The 24,576-nt window shown below is 35.2% G+C and overlaps 1 protein-coding gene across 1 annotated transcript in view; it reads right to left on the bottom strand.

Annotated features, from left to right (window-relative positions):
• Fnbp1l (formin binding protein 1 like) overlaps positions 1-24,576 on the bottom strand; it is a 111,399-nt gene that overhangs the window by 11,972 nt on the left and 74,851 nt on the right. Inside the window, exons 3-11 of the mRNA XM_008837474.3 lie at positions 18,526-18,579; positions 17,158-17,305; positions 16,341-16,403; positions 13,806-13,910; positions 9,873-10,001; positions 8,266-8,412; positions 6,719-6,922; positions 5,152-5,310; positions 360-374 (exon numbers count right to left, since the gene is read on the bottom strand). Coding sequence (XP_008835696.1) covers positions 360-374; positions 5,152-5,310; positions 6,719-6,922; positions 8,266-8,412; positions 9,873-10,001; positions 13,806-13,910; positions 16,341-16,403; positions 17,158-17,305; positions 18,526-18,579 — 1,024 coding nt within the window. The remainder of the gene's footprint in view (positions 1-359; positions 375-5,151; positions 5,311-6,718; positions 6,923-8,265; positions 8,413-9,872; positions 10,002-13,805; positions 13,911-16,340; positions 16,404-17,157; positions 17,306-18,525; positions 18,580-24,576) is intronic.

Here is a 24,576-nt window from a genome sequence, read left to right as displayed (position 1 = left end):
ATTAAGAAAAACATTTTTTCTAAATTTTACTTCTATACAACATAAACTTCTGCTCCACCATGCAGCTCTAAAAATGATATTCAATTATCAATTTATTACTCTCTATAACATGACAAGGACTCCATCCAGTAACATTTAAGAATTTAATAGGTTGATGAGAGTTAACCACACTGCTGTCTAATCGAGGACACCAAAAGGTACTGGCATATGTTGGACTGTGGATTAAATTATAAAGATAAAATACACATACAAGTTGAAAATATGGGATGTACTTTACCACTTGTTTTGAATTAAACAAAACAATGTTTTGAGCTTTATTTAATGTTGGCACAGTATACAGATCAGCACACAGGGCTTACCATCTTCACCGACCACTGAATAGTTCAATGGAAAACAGAAAGAAATGGTAAATTATTCACATGAAACTATAATACAGAAGATGCAATAACCTATAATTTTTTTACAATATTAAAATAAATCATGTACATTTTACAATTCAAACAATTATGCCAGGAAAAAATAATTTTAAGCACATTTTGGGAAAGCAAATTACTTGCACAAAAAAAAAAAAGAAAAAAGAAAAGCATACACTGATAATGGGCAGATATTTTCTAAATTTAACTAAAACTCAAAAGAAAATAGTGATCATTCTACCAGTAATCATACATTTTCTTTTAAAGAGAATTTTATAAAGGTAGATTTTAATTATTCATTTTCAAAAAACTGGTATTTGAAAAGTTGAATGAAAAAAAGATCTAATATTACCCATTTAAAAAGAAATCTTAAACAAAAGTTTAAAAACCAGAATGTCCTTCCCAGTGTTCTAAAGAAAGCATCTATCATATCCTGAAATTTTATCATTCAAAACACTATTCTGAATTTAAATGTATCAAAAGTTTGGTGAGGGTAACATTCTTAAGGTATTATTTTTAAAAAATAAATAAATTGAGTTACCCAGAATCAAATTCACTATGTACCTATTAGACACAAATATATAGGTTTAATTTTGCTTTGAGAAGAAATTTTCTATTTTTCAGATTTTATTCTGAAATCCATATACTTGAAAAACAGCACTAAAAAGAGCAAACTGAATAAAATTTATCCTTTCAGAAGATACGACATGAACAGAATCTGAAGAGATCAACTATAGATGCTCTTAGAGCATGGAAATAACACATACGGTTCTGAAGGTTGAAGAGGATTCTGCAACTGGCATAGACTATATCACACACTCACACACACACACACACACAGAGAGAGAGAGAGAGAGAGAGAGAGAGAGAGAGAGAGAGAATGACCTAAAAAATTCATCTTTATACTCATCACATTTGGCTAACCTTAAAATTCCTTCATTTTAGGGGGAAGACATGCCTGGTAGACTGCTTACCTGGCAAGTGCAAGGCCCTGGGTTCAATCCCCAGTAACCCCATGTTAAAATTTCACTTTTCCCTGTTTTCTAAATCGTAATTTTTTTTTTAAAGAGAAGGTGATAGATATCAAATAGAATTTCACATAAAAATGTAAAAGAAGTTAATATCTAGCAAAAATATCTACCCTTTATCTCTGATGAGCTGGCCATGTACATTAATGATTATGAAGGAAAGATGATGCTATCCATTGTCTTTCTAAACTAAGCTTAACATTCTTTAGACTGTCAGTAGTTTTAAGAAGAAAAAAAATCAATTTATTTTACTATCATAAAATTCATGGTGAGAAAACACATAGGTTTAAATGAAGGAAAAACATCCTTGCATTCTTTAAACACTACTAAAATTACATATAACAAGAAACAAAATTAAAGTACTTGGCTTGTCTTTTTGTTGTTGTTTTGAGAGAGGGTCTCACTATGTCTCTGGTTGGTCTGGAATTTACTTATAGATGAATCTGGTCTTGAACTCATAGAGATCTGTCTCCTGAGTGCTGGAATCAAAGGTGTGCACCAGCAGATGGCTTATCTTTTATAATTTTCACTACCTGTATTTCTGAATGATGGAATTACTTTTCTAATTTCTATTTTAGTATCTTTCAGAGGAAATAGGATAATTATAGATGAAATATCTAACATTTCTATTTTAGCTTAACCAGTTTTACTAACAAATTGAAAATGAATTTATAGTTCACTGAAAATTCAAGATCTTTGTAAGAAAATATTAGAAATATTTTAAAGCAATGCAAAAATACAATACTTAGATATGTAAGTAATTTATACTTACAAACTAGAAAATTCCATATAATCACTACATCTTAATGTAGTGCAAAATACAGGAGAACTAACATGAGTAAAGGAATGAAGATAACCAGGTGTATTTCATTTTAAAACAGGTCAAAATCTTGAGAACTATATTCTGAATAGTAAAAGTCTAAAAGAATACCTCGAGAGGTCTGAATGATTATGAATAATTAGACACAAAACATGGACTTCTTAGTATAAACTAATTTATTACTCTTAAAAAGAATCTAATGACAGCCAAAGAAAGGGGTAAAAAAAAATATTAGTTTGTATATTAAGTAGTCAAGTTTGGGTATATTTCCCCAATATCCACTGAAAGTTAGAACTCGATGTCACAGAGGGCAATTACAGAAACACCCCTTAGAACAGATACAGTGGGAAGACTGTCAAACTCACAAACATCAGTTTGATGTAACATTTCTCATCTCCTAACTAATGTAAATTGTATATACCAATTTTTCTCTTTAAAAAGAAATATACATATTCTCGCTGAGCATGGCAGCGCATGCCTTCAATTGCAGTACTCGGGAGGCAGAGGCAGGCAGATCTCTGTGAGTTCAAGGCCAGCCTGGTCTACATAGTGAGTTCCGGGTCAGCTGGGGCTACAGGGAGACCCGTCTCAAAAAGACTGCCCCCTAAAAAAATATATATATGCACATATTCTTTAGAAAAATTATTTAAGAAAAACAATATCCAAGAGGACACACAATAGTTTCCAAATTGAAGGCTACAATTCAGCAGCTCTAAGAAATCTTGACCTATTTTGTAAGCTTAATGGACTGAAAAAATCCACAAAAATCCATGTAAAAATATCAGTTTATTAATGTTTACTTTCCTTCTGGGATTTTTCTCTACATTCATAAAAGTTCTTAAGTGGAAAGAAAACATTTCTATTTCTACTATTAATTTTTAAATATCTAGTAAACTATCAAACACCAATCAAAGTATAAAAATTTCTAAATCCCAAAGATGTGATCCTTTCCTCCCTGGCCCCATCCTTGAATCCCCTCATTTCGTTTATTCATCATAGTTTCTACACTACACACTGCTTTCTTCTTAGCTATTATGGTAATTAATACTAGAACTTCAATGAGATTTCAATTTTCCAAAACTATAAAAATGTATAACAATGTATGACTACTTAAAATTAAAGCAACATATGAAAATAATGATCAGGCAATTTTTAAGTACTGCACTTGTAAAGTTCTACCTGCAAACTGTTCAAGAAGAAGAAAAACCCGCACATTTACGACTTTGCAGCCTAACAGTTCTAACTGCTTAAACTTTCTTCTTCCATAGACTTAGATTCACTTCATATCTCTATGAAAAGCATCTGGGGAATTCTACCCTCATAACTAAAGTAACAGAAATTCCAAATATGAATTCTTAAAGTCTCTCAAGCACGTATAAGGGCTTCAAAAGTGATAAGCAGCACGCCTGCACAGGACCATGCAAACTCATCTGCAAGGACTGTGCTAAGGTGGTGAACTGCCTCTTACATACAGAATTAGGTCAGGTAGATGTGAAGAAGTTTACGTCACTTGAGGGAAAAAAGTCAAAGTGGGGGATATAATATACTGGAACATTTTCTGTAGTACTGGCATCAGTCAAGTTTGTCATTTTAATAGTGTGGATAATAATGTAATCTTGCCCTAAACAAATATATTTAGGGCTAAAATGTACTCTAATTTCAGAAAAGACCACAGAAAGGAAGAAAAAAAGAGCCCCATATTATTGTATTACTGCTGATGATCAGTTGGCACATCTACGGGTCATCGTACCTATGTTCTTTAAATGGCCAACAAGTCATAAAATCTAAATTATAGGCATATAATTAAGAGCATAACCTAAAAATCAAACATAAACAAGAAAAATTAAGGGGATCAGATATGGTTTAGTGATAGAGTACTTCTATATACATATATATATGGACCTGGGTTCAACCATCAGAACCAAGGAAAGGAAAAACTAATCTTCCCAATAAAATGAAGTAACACTAATTTATTTATTTATTTACTATAGTACAACAGTCATTGCTAAGAAACAGTTTAATATGGTATTTGCATTTTAGTAGTCTGTAAATTTTCATTTACAGAGTACTATTGGAATAGTAAATGTCTAAGGCTGGTTAATTTTTTTAAAAAAGAATAAAGAGAAAATTCTTTACTTCAAAATATAAATTCCATTAAAATTACTCAATAATACCTAAATATTTTATAGGCTTTAATAACTTACAGAGTACCTTATAATAATTTGATCCATAAACACTTTATTATACTTATTTTCCTATTTTTTGTTTTGACTTGGTTTGATTTTGGAAACAGCATCTCACTGGACAGCCAAGGCTGGTTTTGAACTCACTACCTAACCCGGATGGGCCTCAAATTCTCAATCCTCCTGCCGAAGCCTTCCAAGTACTACAATTACAAAGGTGTGTGCCACCACACTGGCTTTTTAATTTTTTGATTAAGGTATTAGAAATTATGTTTTATGCTTCCAGAAGTAGGGCAATTAAAATCAAACATTTTACTGTTGACAAAACAAAACTATAAATTGGCAGGTGAATTCAGCATTAGTGACAAATTAGTACAAAAGCAACTCCAGTGACAAATTACTGAAAGTCTTAAAAATGTAAATACATTACAAGACAATGGTGGACATATGGTTTCACATAAACAAAAAAATAGCTAAAATATGACTGTACCCAGCACCCTCTTTATAATACCATTCTTCTATGGTTGAACATTGCAAATGCTATAAAGAGGAGTTGTTTTTAACTTGAGGGCAGCTATACTTAATTCTGTGCTGTTTTAAACTATGGATTTATAGGAGAGAGCCTTATAATGAGGGTGGAGAGTATTAAAAGCCACACTACACACACAATTAGGCCATCATGCATTTCAACCCATTATTAAACTTACCCCTCTTTTGAGGCTTCTGAAAGAAGGAATTCTGGGCTTCCCTGTTTTTATTTCATTCATACAATAATGCACGGGCTCAATGGAGAATGTGAGAAACTGGGACCCATTAGGAGTACTGGATGTGAATAAACTAGTAGGGGTTAAGGGTGGGGACTGTGGCTAATATGGAAATAAAGAAAGGAATCAATAAGCCAAATGTGCATAGTTTTTTCCTAAATGAAAATTCTATTTCTGGCAATATATTCTTCACAAAATACACCTCAAATAAAGTTTTCTATGATAATATTATAAGAAAGTAAACATAGTTTTGTAAAAAAAAAAAAAAAACTATTACTCTTAAAATGTCAAATTTACTTTTGTAAATATACCATTTCACTTCACTGGTTTTTTATAAGCTGAGAGATTAAAAACATAAAGTACACAAATTACAATGTTAGAGAGAACAATATGACCTAGATTTTTAAAATTCTCTTCTGGTTTCTAGAATATTAACACCAGCACTGACTCTTATACAGGTCACATTCAACTTGTACTTGTCAAGAGATAAAAGCAGCAGCTATAGTTAAAGTCATCACACAAAATACTAAAACTGTAACTGATTACCATAAATAGGCAAAAAAAATTTCATTATATTCATAGCTTTCCTCTCAGGCTGTTTCTATTTCATCCATTTTTTACCTCATTTTATAATAAACTTTGGTATGCTTTAGATTTCTAAGCTGCCCTAGCTACTCTGATATGACTAAGAATGTCTCACCTCTCAACTTCTTGACTGAACAATATTATTAAATGCATAAGTAAAGCCTGAGTTAACTATAACTGTGTTTTTAAGGCTACTTATAGATATGTAATTTGAATTAAAGTGTATATACCAAATTGTATATAGCAAGATCAAAGAAATGAATTAAAATAATCAAGTACACTTTAGTAAGTACAGCATATCAGATTAATGGTGCACATCTATTCCCCTTCCTGATATGCTATTACAATCACTAGATTGACAAGAAAGACAAAGCAGTCATCTATGTGCTTATGTGTTGATCTATGTTTAGATATCTCAAATTAGCAGCACATCAAAACCTGAGGTTTGACAAGAAGTTAAGAGTAAGAGTCTCTTAGTAAATTGGAGATTTTTTTAAAATGTAGTGGAGAACACTGAGCCCTTCTCATTAAAATTCCCTATAGATAATAAAATAGTAGCATGAATACGAGGTCTAATTTGGTATCATCAATGTGCTTCATCATTTATTCCAACCAAGAATTTCAATTTTAGTATTTCATTGAGATGTTTCCTTAGAAATTCTGAAACTATATGCAAATGAAATTTCAAGACATACAATTTAACTAAATATTAACAACTTAATATTCTTACACATCATTAAGTGTTCAACACACTGAGGTATAAAAAACTATTTCCTAATGAGTGAAAGGTTAGTTGAATCATTCAAACTGAATGAATGAAACTGATCCTCTATTAGTAGTAGGTTATTATCCATTCAATGTCTTTTTCAACTTTACTAAATTACTAAAAAATATGATTAGCATACAGGAATTTTATGACTTTTACCTTTGGCTTCTTTCCAAAGAGCCACAATTTGCCTTTGGCCTTTCCTACTGTGGTTTTGGCATCCACCTTCACATTCTCCTGTTTGGATGCACTGATGGTCCCATCAGAAATGGTTCTATAAATATGCTGACTGTAATCTTCAAATGGAAAGTCTCCTGGAGGTTCAAAACCAGACTTAAAGGAGTCTACCACCATTTGAGAATCCTATACAAAAGAAACAATTTTTTTTTAAACCATTGTTTTCCTACTGTGGTTTTGGCATCCACCTTCACATTCTCCTGTTTGGATGCACTGATTGTCCCATCAGAAATGGTTCTATAAATATGCTGACTGTAATCTTCAAATGGAAAGTCTCCTGGAGGTTCAAAACCAGACTTAAAGGAGTCTACCACCATTTGAGAATCCTATACAAAAGAAACAAATTTTTTTTAAACCATTGTATTTGGTTTTACTATATTAGCTTTCAAAACTAAAAAAGAAGGTTTAAAGAAATAGATCTACAAGAATCACCAAAGGCTCAAAGTAAATAATTTCTTCCTGTGAAAATTATAATAAGCTTTCAATATTTTAATTCCAATAGAAAAGTATAAATGAAATTATACACATATTTGGAATTCCCATCTAAAGAAGCCTCAAATCCTCTTTTCTTTTTTTTCAACACTTTTCCATTGATCTATACCCACCTCCCTACCTACCCACCTTCATGTCCTGCCCCCCAAATCAAATACAATTTGTGTTGCCCAAATACTCTTGAAAGTGGTACCATTCCTAGAGCTTGGACCAGCTGGGGCGGGGGGGAGCACCCTTAAAGGAAACTCTTCCTCTCCTAGCAGCTATCCTATGCCAAGAGCTCTTTGACTCTTTTACAAATTTAAAGATTCAACTAGTTACAGGAAGATTCTTCATTGACATCTACTTATTAAGTTTGCGTGAAGACTAAACTATGTGAGCACATATCTGATAGCCTCCAAAACTAGCTCTTTTCTCTTGTTTCACCTTATAATCTCAGAGCCTAGCAATCCATTCTGTTTCGTGACTCAATCAGCATTTATTGAGAAATGACCAGATCTAAGACTCCGCTACACTTTAACCAAGCAATAATGACATCAGACTTATTTCCTCAGGAATACAGGACTATGCTGTTTCCTTTACTCCTGACGCCCTTCTTCCTCCTCCTCATGGGTTACTATTCTACACAGTACCAGGTTTCGTGATTAGCTCAAGCATTAAATCTTCCATTAAAGGCAACTCAAGATATATCTAACCACATCCTTCTCTAAACTTTCACTATACTAACAGTATAATACAATTTAAATACATAGTTCAAAGGTTATACTCTTGGGTTAGAGCTAAAATATTAGGAAAAGAAGAGGGCTAGAAAGTTTCTTTTAAAGAATCAGAATTTTTTAGTTCAACTCATTGCAGGAGTCTAATTTATGGCAAGGCTTTCTCCTACAGACTAATTCATTAGATTATTTCACTCCTTTCCCATCCATTCATTACCTACACCATGTGCATTCATTCAGAGACAATTAGACAGCACTTACTCTTCTTTCATCAACTGATTTTGCTGCAAGAATCATTCCTTCCAAGCATTTTGAGATGATAGGAATAACTTTACGTTCTGAGTCTGCAAATCCTCTGTAACATTCACTGAGTTTAATTGTCCTTCGTTCATCCATTTCTTGTAGTTGCTAATAATCAGAATTTCAAAAAAAGAGGGAAAATAAATTTTATTATCATTCTGAAGGAGAGCAATTAGTGACCACCCCAAATAGATTTCGACCCTAATAACTTTTCTTTTAAATATACTTGAACAGTGACATTTACACCAGGTGTGTCTTTACGAGTTTGAGACCAGCCCAGTCTACATAGTTCCCGACCAGCTGGGGCTACAGGGAGACCTTGTCACAAAACAGAACAACAACAACAAATAAACCAGTGATATATAGATTTAACAATTCTTTTATTTTATGTGTATGAGTGTATTGTCTGCATGTAAGTACACTTGTGTCATGCGGTGCCCTCAGAGGACAGAAGGTGGTGTTGGATCCCCTGGAACTGGAGTTATGGGTGGCTATTAGCTCCCATGTGGGTGCTAAGACTCAAACCCAGGTCTTCTGCAAGAACAGCCAGTGCTCTTTAACTGCTGAGCCATCTCTGCAGCCAGATTTAACAATTCTTATAACCTGAGGCCTCTTAAATAATAGTAAGAAAACAAGGCTTTCTGTGCTTATTTTCAAGTCTCTTAGTCATATCTGTTTGAACTTTTATTCTTCATTCAGAGTAGTTCTTGTTTATGCTTTTATGCAATATTCCATTTGAAGACCAAATTCTAACACTAATTTTTAAAAACAGTCTGAGATGTCCAACCTTAAACTAGTCCAGAGTACTATAGCAAAACATAGCTGGACAAAATGCACACACAAACAGGTACCCAGACCCTACCGGAGTGCACAGCTCAGAGTGACCACTACAGAGTTGAGGACATGAAAGCCACATCACCAAAGTGGCACATACAAAAATTCACAGGCAAATGTTACTGGGAAATATGCTGGGGCACAAGAGGTTCAGTAAGTTAAGGGCTTTTCTTTCCATACTTGCTATTTGCCAACACTGACTTTTCTCTTTCCTACGAAGCAACTACACAGCTCAAGTTCTCAAACTTCGGTTCATATCACTTTTCCTCCTTACTTTCCGAAGCCTCAGGAATTTGAGAAGTGCATATTTTTTAAAGAACTATTTTCTGGCATCAAAAAATGGCAATACTGCTCCAGAGCTAGTACCAAAAAAGAGAATCAAGCCCCCAAACACAACGGGTAGTTTACTTCTAAGTTAAAGTTGATGCAGAATATGGAGACTTGCTGGTTAACACTATCATAGTGAAGGCTACCAGGTGGATGCTCTGTATTAAATGACCAGAATCTGACACACACACCTCCAGTCCACCAACTTTCACTCTATGGTCTATCTTTTCCTTACAGACAAAAAGAAGTGTAGGCAGTGTAATACTTAAATTTGGGGGTTCGGGCTGTATCTCAGTGGTAGAGTGCTTACCTAGCCCAGTAAGAATCTAGGTTTGGTTTCCAGCACTGAAAAAAAAAATTCAACTTAAAGACTCACTCTTTGAATTCAAACTAGAAACTAAACTTACCTTATAAATCTGAGGAATCACTACATAGAAATGTTTGTGCTGTTCTCCATTAAAATTTTGCAACTGTGCAGCATATTCATTTTTATTTTCATCAGCCATATGTGTGCGCAGGTTCAACTGCTGTTTGGCCTACAGGCAAAATTGGTCCAAATGATTACCAACAACAACAAAACCACAGTAATTAACTTTCTGAAAATATTGTCAATAAAGAAGCCAACAGATGGCATGAACTCTTGGTATCATTTAAATTTAAGGAAATGCTTCTAGATCTTACAGTGGTTTTCTTATCACAACAATCCTCCTCTCTCCTCTAAGAGCCCTCCTCCTTGCAATAACTGAAAGTCTTTCATTACAAAATTTCATAGAAAGCAATAAATGACATTATACCTTGAAATTACATTTTTAAAAAGGAGAAAAGAAAAACAAGTACCTTAGGAATATTTCAGACTACTTTAAAAGTCATAAAATATTTCTTTATAATCCTCTTATATCCAGTTAGAATATGAAACTAAAACCAAAGTTAATATAAATAATCATTAAAATGTGTTTTGAGTTATGCAATATTTAACAATGGTTTCCAGCTCTAGAAAATCAGGGGTACTTATTTGTAATATAATTCTATATTCTATTTCTTCCAGAAAGTCAAATGGATATTACCTACATTAATGAGAATATTAGAATATAAATGAAATTGCTAGTTCTGGACATGCTAGAGCACAATGGAAACTGTTCTAAAATAATGGAAAAAAACAAAGTAAGAATTGGACTCCCCAGATACACTGTTGCACACCAGTAGTATCAAGCACTTGCAAGGCTGAGGTGAAAGGATCAAGAGTTCATTTTTATAGTGGTCTAAGAAACAAAACATTTTACATCCCAGGGCTTTGTAAATGATAAAACACAATGAGAATATACTTCACTGTTCTTTTTTTCTTTCGCTAATGATTGAACTTAACAGTCTTACTCATGCTAGACAAATGTTCTACCACTGAGGTACATTCCTAGCCCTTTATAACTCACTATCCTAATCCTAATCTTCTAACAGCAATCTATAACTCGATCTTCTTAACAAAGAAACAAACTGACCTACAGAAACAGGGTAGCTAAGAATCTACAGTATGAATGAAGATACCAGCAAATAAGTACAATGGAAACTAAACATTGCAAACCGAAGTACTTCTACAGAAAAGAAAAAGTGAAGTTCCGTCTTGGAAAAAGTACACATTTATTTACACCTTCCTCTTTTTTCTTTCTACCACAAACCACAGAACAAACGATTCCAAATTTCCTAGCCTCAAATCCTCATAATCTGTCAGGGGAAACTCCAGTTCCCCGTCAGCGGCTGTGATCTCACTGGGCAGAGTTTTCAACACCAATATACAGGAGGATAAGGCTAAGGAGCTAAAACGATGGAGGCCTTGCATAATTTTCTAATAATTACAGGTATTGTAAATTAATGAATATTAAAAAAGGCTGTGAATACTGAAGGTCTGAATACATCAGGCCACACTAATAGACACATTGTATCTAGGTTTCAAGACGCTTATCTAATAACTAAAATGACCTCTGTAGACAAGATGTTAAACACTTTAAATGAAGAGTTCACTGAATAAATAACTTTCAATTGCCTAGGACATATATTTGAATGACCAATATTTAATAATGAATCAAAAGAATGTGTGATGGTTTAAAAGAGGAATGTTCCCCATAATCCTGAAGTATTTAGACACTTTGTCCCCAACTGGTGGCACTGTCTTGGGGAGGTTTAAGAGGTACAGGCTTGCTGGAGGAAGGACGTCACTGGAATAGGCTTTGACAGTTCACAGCCACATCCATTTCCAGTCCTGTGTTTCTCTGCTTCCTGTGCCTGCTTGAAGATGTGAGCATTCAACTTTCTGTTCCTGCTTCCTGTCACCATGCTTTCCCTGCCATGATGGACTCTCGTCCCTCTGGAACTAGAAGCCCAATAAACTTCCTTCTATAAGTTGCCTTGGTCATGGTGCTTTACCACAGCAATAGAAAAGTAACTACGGGCTGGAGAGATGGCTCAGCAGTTAAGAACACTGGTTGTTCTTGCAGAAGACCCAGGTTTGAATCCCAGCACCCACATGGCAGTTAACAACTGTCCATAACTCCAGTTCCAGGGGATCCAACGGCCTTTTCTGTCCTCTAAGAGCACTGCACGACACGGATGCACTTACCTACATGCAGGCAATACACTCATACACATAAAATTTAAAAATAATAAATAAAATAAAAATAAAAGTAACTAATACAGAGTGTTTAAGAGTGAATGTCAACTTGCAAGAAGTCTTCCATGTATAAAATAGTGCCTTTGGCATTTGCTGTGATCCATAATACTATCAACTAGTAACAGCACACTGATCAATTAATTATGTATATGACATCATACTGGGAAGGAAATATATAATCAACATTAGGATGTAAAAACTTTAATAGGATAAGACAAAGGAGATAATCAAAATTAGAACTGATCAGACCATATCAAGGTTACAAAATAAATTTTAAAAAAATACTTTAAGTGGGATATTGACAGATGAAGAGGTACCCAAAGGAAAGTAATCATAATAAAGATAATTTTAAGCAATTTCCTACGTGAAGCAGTTGAAGAAATACAATCTGTTTAGACGTAGAGCACACCCAATAAGCTAAAATGCATAAAAAGCTATTCTGAAGTATGTAATTAATATATATATATTATATGTTTGATATATTTCTATGGAACTTAAAAATGTAAAACAGATGAGTAAAGCCAATATAAGGAATTAAATTAAATTGAAGACTGATAAAAATGAACAAACTACCTTGAAATTATACATTTATAGGACTGGGAACTTATATTAGCAGGATATACAAGTCACTAGAAAAAGGATAGAAAATACATAAACAGGCTGTTATACTAGAAGACCTGTAGCGTTTTTGTTTGTTAAAAAAAAAAAAATGAAGGCAGGAAATAAATTATTTCTCTCCTTTCTTTTTCCCTCAGTCTAATCCTTTAGGAAATCATAAAATCCAAAGGAGAAAACATGTTAATGGAAGTCCATTAGTACATACAACAATATGAAGAAAAGTTCATTTAAATTTCAAAATCCCAACACATCAGCACTGTCACCCTATCAAATGTTTTGAGACAAAGCATACAGAGGAAGGACAAGAAAACAAGATAAGCAATGGCAGTCACAGGGCTAATCCTACTGGTTATGCTACAGAATACCTGGCTCAGAACTAGTGACAAGAGGTTTAGTTTTGTAAATGAATCAATGACTAAAGAGCTAAAATCATGGCAGTTTAATGATTTCTCTTCTGTAACATGGTCAAGAGCACTATTCAGTCATAACCAATTTGCATGCTTGATAGATATACCTAAAGCTTCCCATCCAGTTTTGTTAGAATAAGGCTGAAAACAATCCTAGAAGCCACTCTTTCTCCTTAGCATTTGAATGCAGCTAAGATATTATATTAGCATGTTACCTTCTCAGATCAATACATATTTCAATTGGGCAAATACTGGATATTTTAGATTTAGATGCAGTGTATCTCTTCTAATACTGATACAAATGATATGACTTCTTCCCCATGTGAGTAATATTTGGCTATCAAAGCAGGGTTTGCTCACTATACACAATGAATATAAACCAATTAATACTTTTAAAAATATTTTATTATTTTTATCTTATGTGTATAAATTTATTGCCTGCATGTATGTAAGTGCACCTAAGACATGCATGTACACAGAGGTCAGAAGAGAGTGTTGGATCCAATGGAACTGAAGTTACAGATGGTTGTTAGCTACCATTTAGGTACTGGGAATCGAACCAGGATCCTCTGCAAGAGCAACCAGTGCTCTTAACCACTGAGCCACCTCTCCGGCCCCTCAATAATACTTTTTAAAAGCAGGTTTTGATTTCTTACCTTTTCAACATCAGCCTTGGTTGCATTAGTATCATTATCCAATCTTTCATAACTCTGTTGTGCTTTTTCTGCCTCTCTACATTCTCTTTCAAATTTCTTTTTACTCTGTTAAAAAAAAAATCAAAAGACCACAGACAAAATAAATTTCTTTCATTTAAGTAATAATGTGAAAATGTTGCCACTATGTATTATATAAAACTGAAATTTTCATTTTTATACTACCGTAGTGGTGCTTGCCTTTAATCCCAGGACCGGGGAGGCAGCCCTCCAGAAGATAAGCTTTGATGGTGGCTCATAAGACTGGGTACCTGGGAAATACTTTGCTCTAGGAATTCATGTCTTTCAATTTGGGGACATTTTTCTGAACTTACTTTTGCGAATTTTCTGTTTTATCTAGTATGCTTATTATTTTGAAAAATTAAATGCTAAATTAATCTTTTTTTTTTTTTTTTTTTTTTTTTTTTTTTTTTGGTCTTTTTGAGACAGGGTTTCCCTATAGCCTCAACTGGCCTGGAACTTACTATGTAGACCAGGCTGGCCTCGAACTCACAGAGATCCATTTGCCTCTGCCTCCCAAGTGCTGGGATCAAAGACATGCGCCACCACACCCGGTTAAATGAATCTTCTAATTTCATTATGCTATTTCTTTTTTTTTTTTTTAAGATTTTTATTATTCTTTAAAATGTTTTTTCCAGTCCTTGTTTCTTTTCATTTTTTGAGACAGGGTCTCCCTGTAGCCCCAGGTAGCCTGGAAGTCATTGTGCAGACCAGGCTGGCCTCAGTCTCACAGAAATCTGCCTGCCTCTGCCTCCTTAGTGCTGGATTAAAGGTGTGCACAACCATATGCTTTTTAAATAGTACTTCATCCTGATTGTCATGGATGTAGTCATTTCCTCTATTCCCACTGAGAAAATTAAAAATAGTTTTGAGTGCTTTTTCTTGCTTAAGCTTGTTAACTTTTATTTCCTCTTATAGTCACTGTTCCTTCTATGTTGTTTTTTTTATATATAAGTTGTCTCTGATATGCACAATCAGATAATTTCTACAAATGTCTGGAGACCCTTGGCTGTATGCTCTTATCTGAAAAGTCCATTAAAAGATCTATAAGTGGGACTGGACAAATATGATCTTTCCCTGTAGAGTGAAATATCCAGTTTCTGTAGAAAAACACTATGTGTGTATGGGGGTGGGGCTGTATATTTGTTTGTTTGACTCTAGCTGTTAAGAAGCTCTGGAGAAAGCCTATTCTAAATCCTTGTCTGGAAAATACCTTGCTATTTGTAGTCTGAGAATTACTCAGAAAAAGAAAGTAGGGGACTTTTGGCTTCACCTAACCCCATTTTAGAACCAACAGCTATGGGCTAATAGCTTGGGTACAAATTGAGGCTACTTATAAACAAAAGTTGGTTTTATATTAGGTATTTTATTTGTGGAAAACCAAAGTTTTGAATATGCATTTTTACAGGAAAATATACAAATATGCCAAATATATGCATGGGCTTTTAAAAGATAAAGGATTTACCCAATATGAAAAGAAACCAGGATATTCTGCATGTACTTATAAAATTTCAATTTTTTTTTTTTTTTGGTCTTTCTGAGACAGGGCCTCTCTGTAGCCCCAGCTGTCCTGGAACTCACTATGTAGACCAGGCTGAACTTGAACTCACAGAGATCCACCTTCCTCTGCCTCCCAAGTGCTGGGATTAAAGGTGTGCGCCACCACGCCCAGCATAAAATTTCAATTTTAAAGCACTTCTAATAATAACAACTAAACAAATTAAATACAAAATACTTCCTTTAGCATAATTGTTAAGGAATATAGTGCCCAGCATAAAAACGGCTAGCAGCCGGGGGTGGTGGCACATGCCTTTAGTCCCAGCACTTGGGAGGCAGAGGAAGGTGGAGCTCTGTGAGTGAGGCCAGCCTGGTCTACATAGTGAGTTCCAGGCCAGCTAGGGTTACATGGAGACCCTATCTCAAAAACAACAACAATAACAACTAAAAAAAAAAAAAAAAAAAAAAAAAAAAAAAAAAAAAAAAAAACCTGCTAGCAAACTCAAGGTATGGTGACACACACTTTAATCTGAGCACTTGAAAGGCCAGCCTACACAGCGAGTTCCAGTCAAGGCCAGGCTACATAGTAAGTTCAAGGCCAGCCAACACTACCTGTCTCTGTCTCAAAAAACTTAAATAGAACTAGAATGTTGGTTCTCTCAGTCTTAGTCACAGTCTTCTAAGATCCAGCACTGCTTCCCTACTACTTCTATCTCCTCTTGGTATTCTGCAGCAATCTCCCTAGATGTTTACAATGATATGAAGGTAAAGGAATTCATACAACTACAGTTACATGGAGAAAAGGAAGAAAAGTGAGCTCACATTCTCCTTTTATACTTTACTGGCTACTATACAACAAAACAAACATCAAATTATAATACACTGAGAAAGATTAAACTCACATAATGTAAAGCACAACACAGTTTAGCGGTAAACAGGTCTGCAAATTTTTTAATTAACCATGAAAAGACCATAACTCACATTATCCATCTGTTTCCAGCACATGTCAAGGTATTGTTGAGCTTTTCGACCTTCTTGGAGATGCTGAAGATTATAATCACCAACAACAAACAAGCAGAACAAAATTAACAAAAATAATGACACTAAAATTTTAATAAGTAAATTCTAACACCCCAAAGGTTCTTCACTTTATTTTTTTCCATGGTGATATAATGTATATATAATATACATACATATATGTATATTAACAAAAAAGGAATAAAGCAAATCTCCTTAAAATACATCTTATAGGCTAATACTTTAAATATAACCTTTAAAACAGACATATTAAGAAAATAATGATCCTCTTCAATAGGAATTGACAAAGATTTTCTATAAAAGGTCAGATAATAAGTAATATATATTTCAGGCTTGCAAGTTACATGGTATCCGCCTACATAATGCAAAAGCAGCCACAAACAATATAGAAGTCAGTGAATAGAAATTAAACTTTATAGACACTGAAATTTAAATTTTATATAATTTCACAAGCCATAAAATATTTACTTTTTATTCTTTTGTCAACCACCGAAAATGTCAAGAACATTCTTAGCTTATGGAATCTAGGAAGCAAAATTTAAGCAGTAGGCGGTATTTGGTCTGCGTGCTGTACTTTGCCAAACCTTGTTCTTAAATTTAACAGATATAAATCAGCAAACATAATCTCACGATTTTTAATTAAAAAATTAGTAAAGCAGAAAACCAGTTTATACTGAACATATAATTTCTAAAATGAAAAACAATCATTTTGTGAAATCTGACAAAACTATTGTAACTGAATATAAATTATAAAAATTACCATTTTCCTTTCCGTTTTCAGATCATGAGCATATCTCATTAACTCTCCATACACTCTATGTGCCATTTCTTCTGCGACTACCTCTCGCTGTCCTGCATAGTCATTTAACTCATTAAGGATGTTAAAAAAGGCGATACACGAGGTAAACCTGGCAAAACATTGAAAATGGTGACCTTTATTCTTGCTTCCCCTAAAATTATCTGGTGAGGTACATATGGTGTCTAACAGTTCACAAAGTTTTAATATACCAGCCTAAATTCCAGCTACTAGTTCTAAGTTAACTTCATATGGAAAGAATCCTGCATTAAGCTCAAGTCGTACATATCTGAATATCTTCAAGTACTCTTTAATTCAGAAATAAGTGGGATATTTGGGTTCAAAATATAGTAAGAATACTACCTGCAGGCTCTTTTGGCATAGTGGAATCTCTTAGGTTGCCAACTGACTGGCCTGAGCTTGGGAATCAACTCGGATTCCTAGGCTTGGCAGCTGAACCTGTTGCAGAGATGTTGCGTTGCTCTCGAGGACAGAACCTGACAATCATACCACTCAAATGCATCTCGATAGCTGATCTACAGAACAACTTTGCTACCAGCTCTGGATACAGCTCCATGTATGCCTGCCCACATCCTGAATGGACGTGAAGCACCATTATGGCTCGTACCAAAGGGATAAGAAGGGGGCAAAAATAAGGGTAAAAATGTGTGTGAAGGGAAGGAGAAAAACAAAGAGAATAAGTGTGTTAAAATGTATATATCTACTTTGAACACATGAAGGAACACTCTTACAGCTGACAGCTCAGATAGGGCTCCATTAACAGAAACCTAAGAATCCTAATAATTGATACTTATACACAAAGCTATTTGTTAGTATCATCTTGTTTCTGTTTTTATAGCCATCCACTTATTACTGCTTAAGACTTCTAAAAAGCTCAAAAGCAACTTCCAGCCTTTTATTCCGGGTTCAAAATTATCTCTAAAATTTCATTCCTTTTCATTGACCTTTTAAATCAACCAGCCAGTTTTACTACCTGAAAAAGCAAAAATCTAAAAAGCTGACAACCACACAATAAAATCCACAATAAAGTACAAAAATAAAATACTCCTTTCTTCTGGAGACTAAACCATTAAAGTGGAATTCTGGTCCAAATCTTACTTGGAAATCCCTTCCTCAACCACTCTAAAAAAACTATTGATTAAATTCATTAAAATATTTATTCTCATCAAATAAATAGTAGTTCCCTCTTTTATAAACATTGAGATCTCTATTAAAACAAAAATTTTTTAATCTTCATGGAACTATTACAGCATATTTTACTAAGCAATAAAATTTGTCGTAATGTACAGCAGCAACAGGTATATAATTTACCTTGGCTCTTCATCTTTAGATGAACGTTTGGGACAGTACTTCTTAACCAGATTTCTATAGGGAAGAAGATTAATGTTATAAACAATTCTGTTAAAATAAAAATATTCTAGTAAAAGTTTCTAATTTCACTAGGGATTTCAGAATATAAAACACCCAGAACAGCAATATGATTAACTATAAACATTAATATAATAATATATGATCATCATTTATGTTTTGTTTTGAAAATACTATTTCTATTTATGTAATTACAACCATCTGATTATGCTATCAAATAAGAGGAACAATAAGAAAAACTGTGAAACTGAGTCATGGAACAAAAACAATTTAAAAAAATACCATCATTCTTTTGACAAATCAGGTATTTTTTATATGACTAACTAAGGTAAAGCATAAACAGATGCTGCCTAAGGGGATAAAAGAGCAGCATGTCAGCTGGTCAGCATCCCCTATCATGTTACTTTTCTATAAAAAATTATTCTCCTACTTTTCTATGAAAAAAATCACTCTGTGATTTCCCCCACCACCTTTTTTAAAGGTGTTGGACACTGAACTTAGGGTCTTACTCATGTTAGGCAAGTGTTCAACCACTAAGCTATACCCCCCCCAGCCCTTACCTTCCCTTTCTTTAGGTAAATAATTGCATCCTGATTTGTAACTACTTTTGCTTACATCATCTCTATCTTTAGCATTCTTAAACTAGAAATGCCACCTTGTTTCACCTTTATGAAGTAAGATGCAAGCTAACACACTGATTTTGGAGCCAGACTAGGTTAAGTGGATTTGAATCCTGGATGTTTTCCATGGTATTTACAGGACCTGGAACGATTTACATAATGTTCCTATGTCCTGGCTTTGCATGTGGTGTCGCCAGTAGTTACTCCCGATTTACAAGAATTAAATGGGATAAAGCAGTGACTACAGTGTTTCACATCATACTCTTCAAAGTACAATATATGGACCACCAAAGAGCCACAGACTGAAACTTTCGTATGAGTGTGTATAGGTGTGTATGTGCCACAGCACACTTATGGAGGTCAGAGGACAGCCTCAGGTGTTGGCCTTCTCCTTCCACCTTGAGATAATATGTTTTAATTCACCACTTGTACCACGCTAGCTAGCCTGTGAACTTCTGGAGAGTTTCCTGTCTCCACCTCCCATCTTGCCACCAAGAGTGCAGGGATTACAGACATGTGCTACCACATCCAGCTTTATATGAGTTCTGAGAATCCAAACTCAGGTTCATATGCTTGCATAAGTGCTTTACCACTGAATCATTACTCCTGCCCCAAAGACTCTTTGAAGAGTAATTTTATGACTGTTGAATCAAGGGGGGGGGGGGCAGCTAGGGCCTATATTTTAAATCTCTTTTAAACACATCTTTCTAGAATTTAATTTGTATTGTATTTATAAACATGTTAAGTACACAATGAAGAACTAAAACTGATTCATAATCTCAATTTAAACATAAGCATTTAAAAAATAAATGGCCCCATCACCTCTTAAATACTTTTTAAAAAGAATGTTTTAATTATTTTCAGATTAGCACTAATTCATCCTATTTAATTCAGCTTATTCACTCCACAAATAACTGTGTACTATATAATAGCTGCTGTGCAAGCTACTGGGAGCACTGGAAACCAAAGTGTACCCATACTGAAGAGACACTCTGGAAAGGAGATAGATGTATACCAGTAATGACAATGCACAGCATGGTAAGTGTTATGATAAAGGTATGCAGCAGGTGCTATAACAAAAACGGAAAGGCCTACCACCAATGAAGTAAAAAACAGATAAAACACTAAGAATAAAATTCAGATCAACACTGAGTTCCTGTCATCAAGAAATCTGTAGCATGGGGCTAGAGAGATGGCTCAGGGATCAAGAGTACCTACTGCTCTTCCAGAGGACCCAGGTTTGGTTTCCAGCACCCAAACGGCAGCTAACATCCATCCTTAACTCCAGTTCCAGGGGATCCATCTGACACCCTCTTCTATCTTCCACAGGCACACATGTGATACACTTAAATACATGCAGGCAAAACACTCATACACATAAAATAAAAATAAGTAAAAATCTTTAATTAAAAAAAAAACCTATAGTCATCATTAGCTAGAAAGTAAAGTACAGGATGAAAGCATTAGGCCTTACATGTAATTTTTATCAAAATATGAATATTTAAAAAATTATTACACTCATCATTTTAGGTTCATTCTGTTGCTGTGAAAAATAACCTGACAAAGACAACAAGAAAAGGGTTTATTCAGCTTAAAATTCCAGGTTACAGTTCATTATTATAGGGGAACTTGAAGCATCCAGTGTGACCATCACACTGATTGTCAAGAAAGAATGTGTGCCTGTGCTGGGTTCACCCTGTCTGCTCTTAAATAGTCCAGGACCCAAACTCAGGAAATGATGCCACCCATAGAAGGCAGGTCTTCCCACTTCAACTAACATAACCAAGACAATATCCCACAGACATGCCCACTGGCCAACCTGATCGAGGCAATCCCTTGTTGAGACTCTATTCCCAGGTGAGTCTAGACTGTGTCAAGTTGACAGTTAAAACTAACCATCACAATAGTACACATAACAGATATATAATTTCTTTTTAAAAATATTTTATTATTTTTATTTTATGTATATGTGTGTATTGCCTGTGTGTGGGTAAGTGCACCCATGTCATGCAATGCCTGCGAAGGACAGAAGAGGCTGTCGGATCCCTTAGAACTGGAGTTACGGACAGTTGTTAGCTGCCACATGGGTGCTGGGATTCAAATCCAGGTCTTCTGCAAGAACAACCAGTGTTCTTAACTGCTGAGCCATCTCTCCATCCCCAGATATATAATTTCTAAGTAACAATGCAGATACATGCACAAACAATTATTAATAGGTGAGACCACTGATTATAGACACTTTCATACGTCACATGATAAGAATAGTAGAGAGCTCTTGGAAAGACTTTCTCAGAGAAGAAAGGGTAAACTTTCCAATTCCCTGACTAAGCCTAAAGAGGTGACTAGGAATTAGGAAACTGGAAATCCCTGGGGAATCCTAACAGAAAAGATCTAATGAACAAAACCAGGAAGTAAAAAGAAAAGACCTTTAGAAGAACTATGAGTGGGTTCAATGTTACTGGGCATATAAAATGTGAACCACAGAATGACAAGCCTGTGAGAGGAAGGATAGATGGGGGAGCACAGGGAAAAACCTTCTGAATCATAGGAACAATTTCTAACTAAAAACTCTTAACCAGTGGTTCTTAATCATGAGTACCAGAAACATAACCAAAACTCAATTTCACAATTCACCTAAATGCTAGCAAAGCTACTAAGTGCCACTCATTTGTTATTTCAGGTATTAAATTGACAGAAAAAGAAGACTCCTAACTATCATGCTAGTAATTATGTATGACCTACAATCATTCTAAAAGTAAACTCAAAGGGAAGATGAGGAAGAGATAATGAATGTGAGTTAATTAGAATAAGCAAATCTAAAGAGACAAAAAAAGATTACTGGTTACCCAGACCTGGAAAAGGAAATTACTATAGATGGGTACAAAATTTCTTTATGTGACGATAAAAATGTTCTACAATTATAGGGCATGGGAAACAGCTCAGTCAATAAAGTGTTTGCAGTGAAGCTTGAGGACCTGCATTTGATCTCCAGCCGGTTGTACCAGCATACACATGCAATCCCATCACTGGGGAGGCAGAGAGAGGGGGATCCCGAGCAGAGATAGGAGGATCCCGATGGCTCACTGGCCGGCCAGTCTAGCCAAATACACAAGCTCCAGATTCAGTCAGAGATACTGTCTCAAAAAGTAGAGGTGGAGAGCAATTGAGGAGATACCTGATATAAACCTTTGACCCCCGCATGTATATGTGGAAGTGCAACCACACACACAGAATGTTGTAAAATTAGATAGTGATGGTGACTATATATAACTGTGAATACACTCAAAGGTGCTGAACTGCTTTTAAAAGATAAATTTTATAATGTAGATTATACCTCAACTGCTTATTTAACTATACCCTAGCTGCTTAAAGGAAGAATGGTTTTCTGGGTAGGATACCCATCTGCCACACACACTTCAAATTTAGTAAATGGAATTTATTTACAAACAATTCTTTTTACACATTAATAAAATAACTACCCATCTAGGATCTGAACCATTAACACAAAATTTGCTCATCATTTTACATTTTCCACCTTTCTAACAGTTTATGGAAGACACATTTCTGCTCGTTTAAAAGAAAAAAAAACCTCATAGTTTCAGCTTCTTTTCAGTTCATCAGGACCACATGGCCAATTCCATGTAAAGGGCCATGAGCTCCGATTTTTCTACCGGGCTCAAGTATCTAGAGTTTACATCCACTTGCTCTCTCGACATCAGCTGAGGCCTGTAGAAGCCTCAGGGTGACCTGAAGGTGGAAACAGTCTGTGTTCCTGAATGAACAGGAGCTACTCTAAAGTCACTTGGACTCAAAGCAAACTACAAGGTGAGAAATAAGCTTTCAGTTGTGAGAGTCTCAGTTTCTGAGATTTGGAAGTTACTACTCCAGTACAGCCTAGTTTATTTTAAAGCTCATCTCCTCCACTCTCATGTCCATGTATCTGTGCTGAAGCTGGTCACATGATAAGGTCTAAGCGCATTCACTTATGTGCTCTAAGCCCATCAATCCGAACTGATAAAAGACAATCCTAAGAATTTTATTCAATTCTTGGGAAGGCATATTCTCTTTCTTTCTAAAGTTGTTAGATCAATGGTACAACTCTAGAGCTGTGAGAGAAGAGGCTACTTGGAAATCAGACCAACAGAAGGAAAGAAAAGCTAAGAACAACAGACCCTTAATGATTTACTACATACTTCTCTATGTACTAAGAACCATAGACAATTCAGTCACATGAGGCAGTAAGTTTCTTTCTTTGCTTAAACCAACCTAAACTGGGCTTCTAACACTTGAAATAATTCTGACCACTACAGAGATTAACAAAAGTTATGACATAGCTTAGACAGAGCATAAATACCACTAATCTGAACTCTAGTTTCTGGAGGGAAGAACACAAAGAAGGGAAGACAAAGAAGGTATCTTTTGAGCATGCATATTCTGTCTTAAGCAATTTTTAAAAGAAATCTTCTCTGTCACCATATGGGGGGGGGGAATTACTTATCTATAGGTAACTTTTCCATAAGCCCAAATATCTAGGGACCTCAGATACAAGTCACGATAGACTCAAGTCAATTCGGCAACTTGAGAAACTAAAACACAGTCTACTATGTTAGCATTTTCTTTTTTTAAATTTTTATTTATTATTTTTATTTTATGTGTATAAGTGTATTGCCTGCATGAATGCATGCAAGTGCACTGGTGTCATGCAGTGCCGCAGAGGTCAGAAGTAGGTGTTTGATTTCCCTGGAACTGGAGTTAAGGATGGTTCATAGCTGGCATGTGGGTGCTGGAAATCAGACCCAGGACCTCTGCAAGAGCAGTCAGTGCTCTTAACCGCTGAGCTATCTCTCCAGCCCCAGACCTTGTGATTTCTACAGACTATTTCCATCTGGAAAAACTCAGGTTTTCTGTAAAATTTTGTTTTTCAAGCACACCAGTTATTTTCTCTGTTTTGTGTTTTCTCTTCTTAGGACTCTCTGGAAGAAAAGCGGAAGCGACAACGATCTGAACGCCTGGAACGGATTTTTCAACTTAGTGAGGCTCATGGGGCCCTGGCACCTGTGTATGGGACTGAAGTCCTGGATTTCTGTACCCTGCCCCAACCTGTTGCCAGCCCCATCGGCCCTCATTCTCCTGGTCCCAGCCACCCCACCTTTTGGACTTATACCGAGGCTGCCCACCGGGCTGTATTGTTTCCCCAGCAACGACTAGACCAGCTGTCAGAAATCATTGAGAGGTTGGCAGAGCTAAGTGCTGATGGGGAGTGGGACTTGGGGCCTTAGTGGATGTAGTTTTTAGGGCTGATGGTGATAACTTCTGTGATACTTCAGGGTCACATCTTTTACAGTTTGCCTTCTTCCTTTCACAGATTCATCTT

This window comes from Nannospalax galili, unplaced genomic scaffold, assembly GCF_000622305.1.
Source record: "Nannospalax galili isolate Female #2095 unplaced genomic scaffold, S.galili_v1.0 scaffold618, whole genome shotgun sequence".
NCBI lineage: Eukaryota > Metazoa > Chordata > Mammalia > Rodentia > Spalacidae > Nannospalax > Nannospalax galili.
The sequence above is the reverse complement of the archived record's forward strand: the minus strand, read 5'-3'. Positions and strand labels throughout refer to the sequence as shown.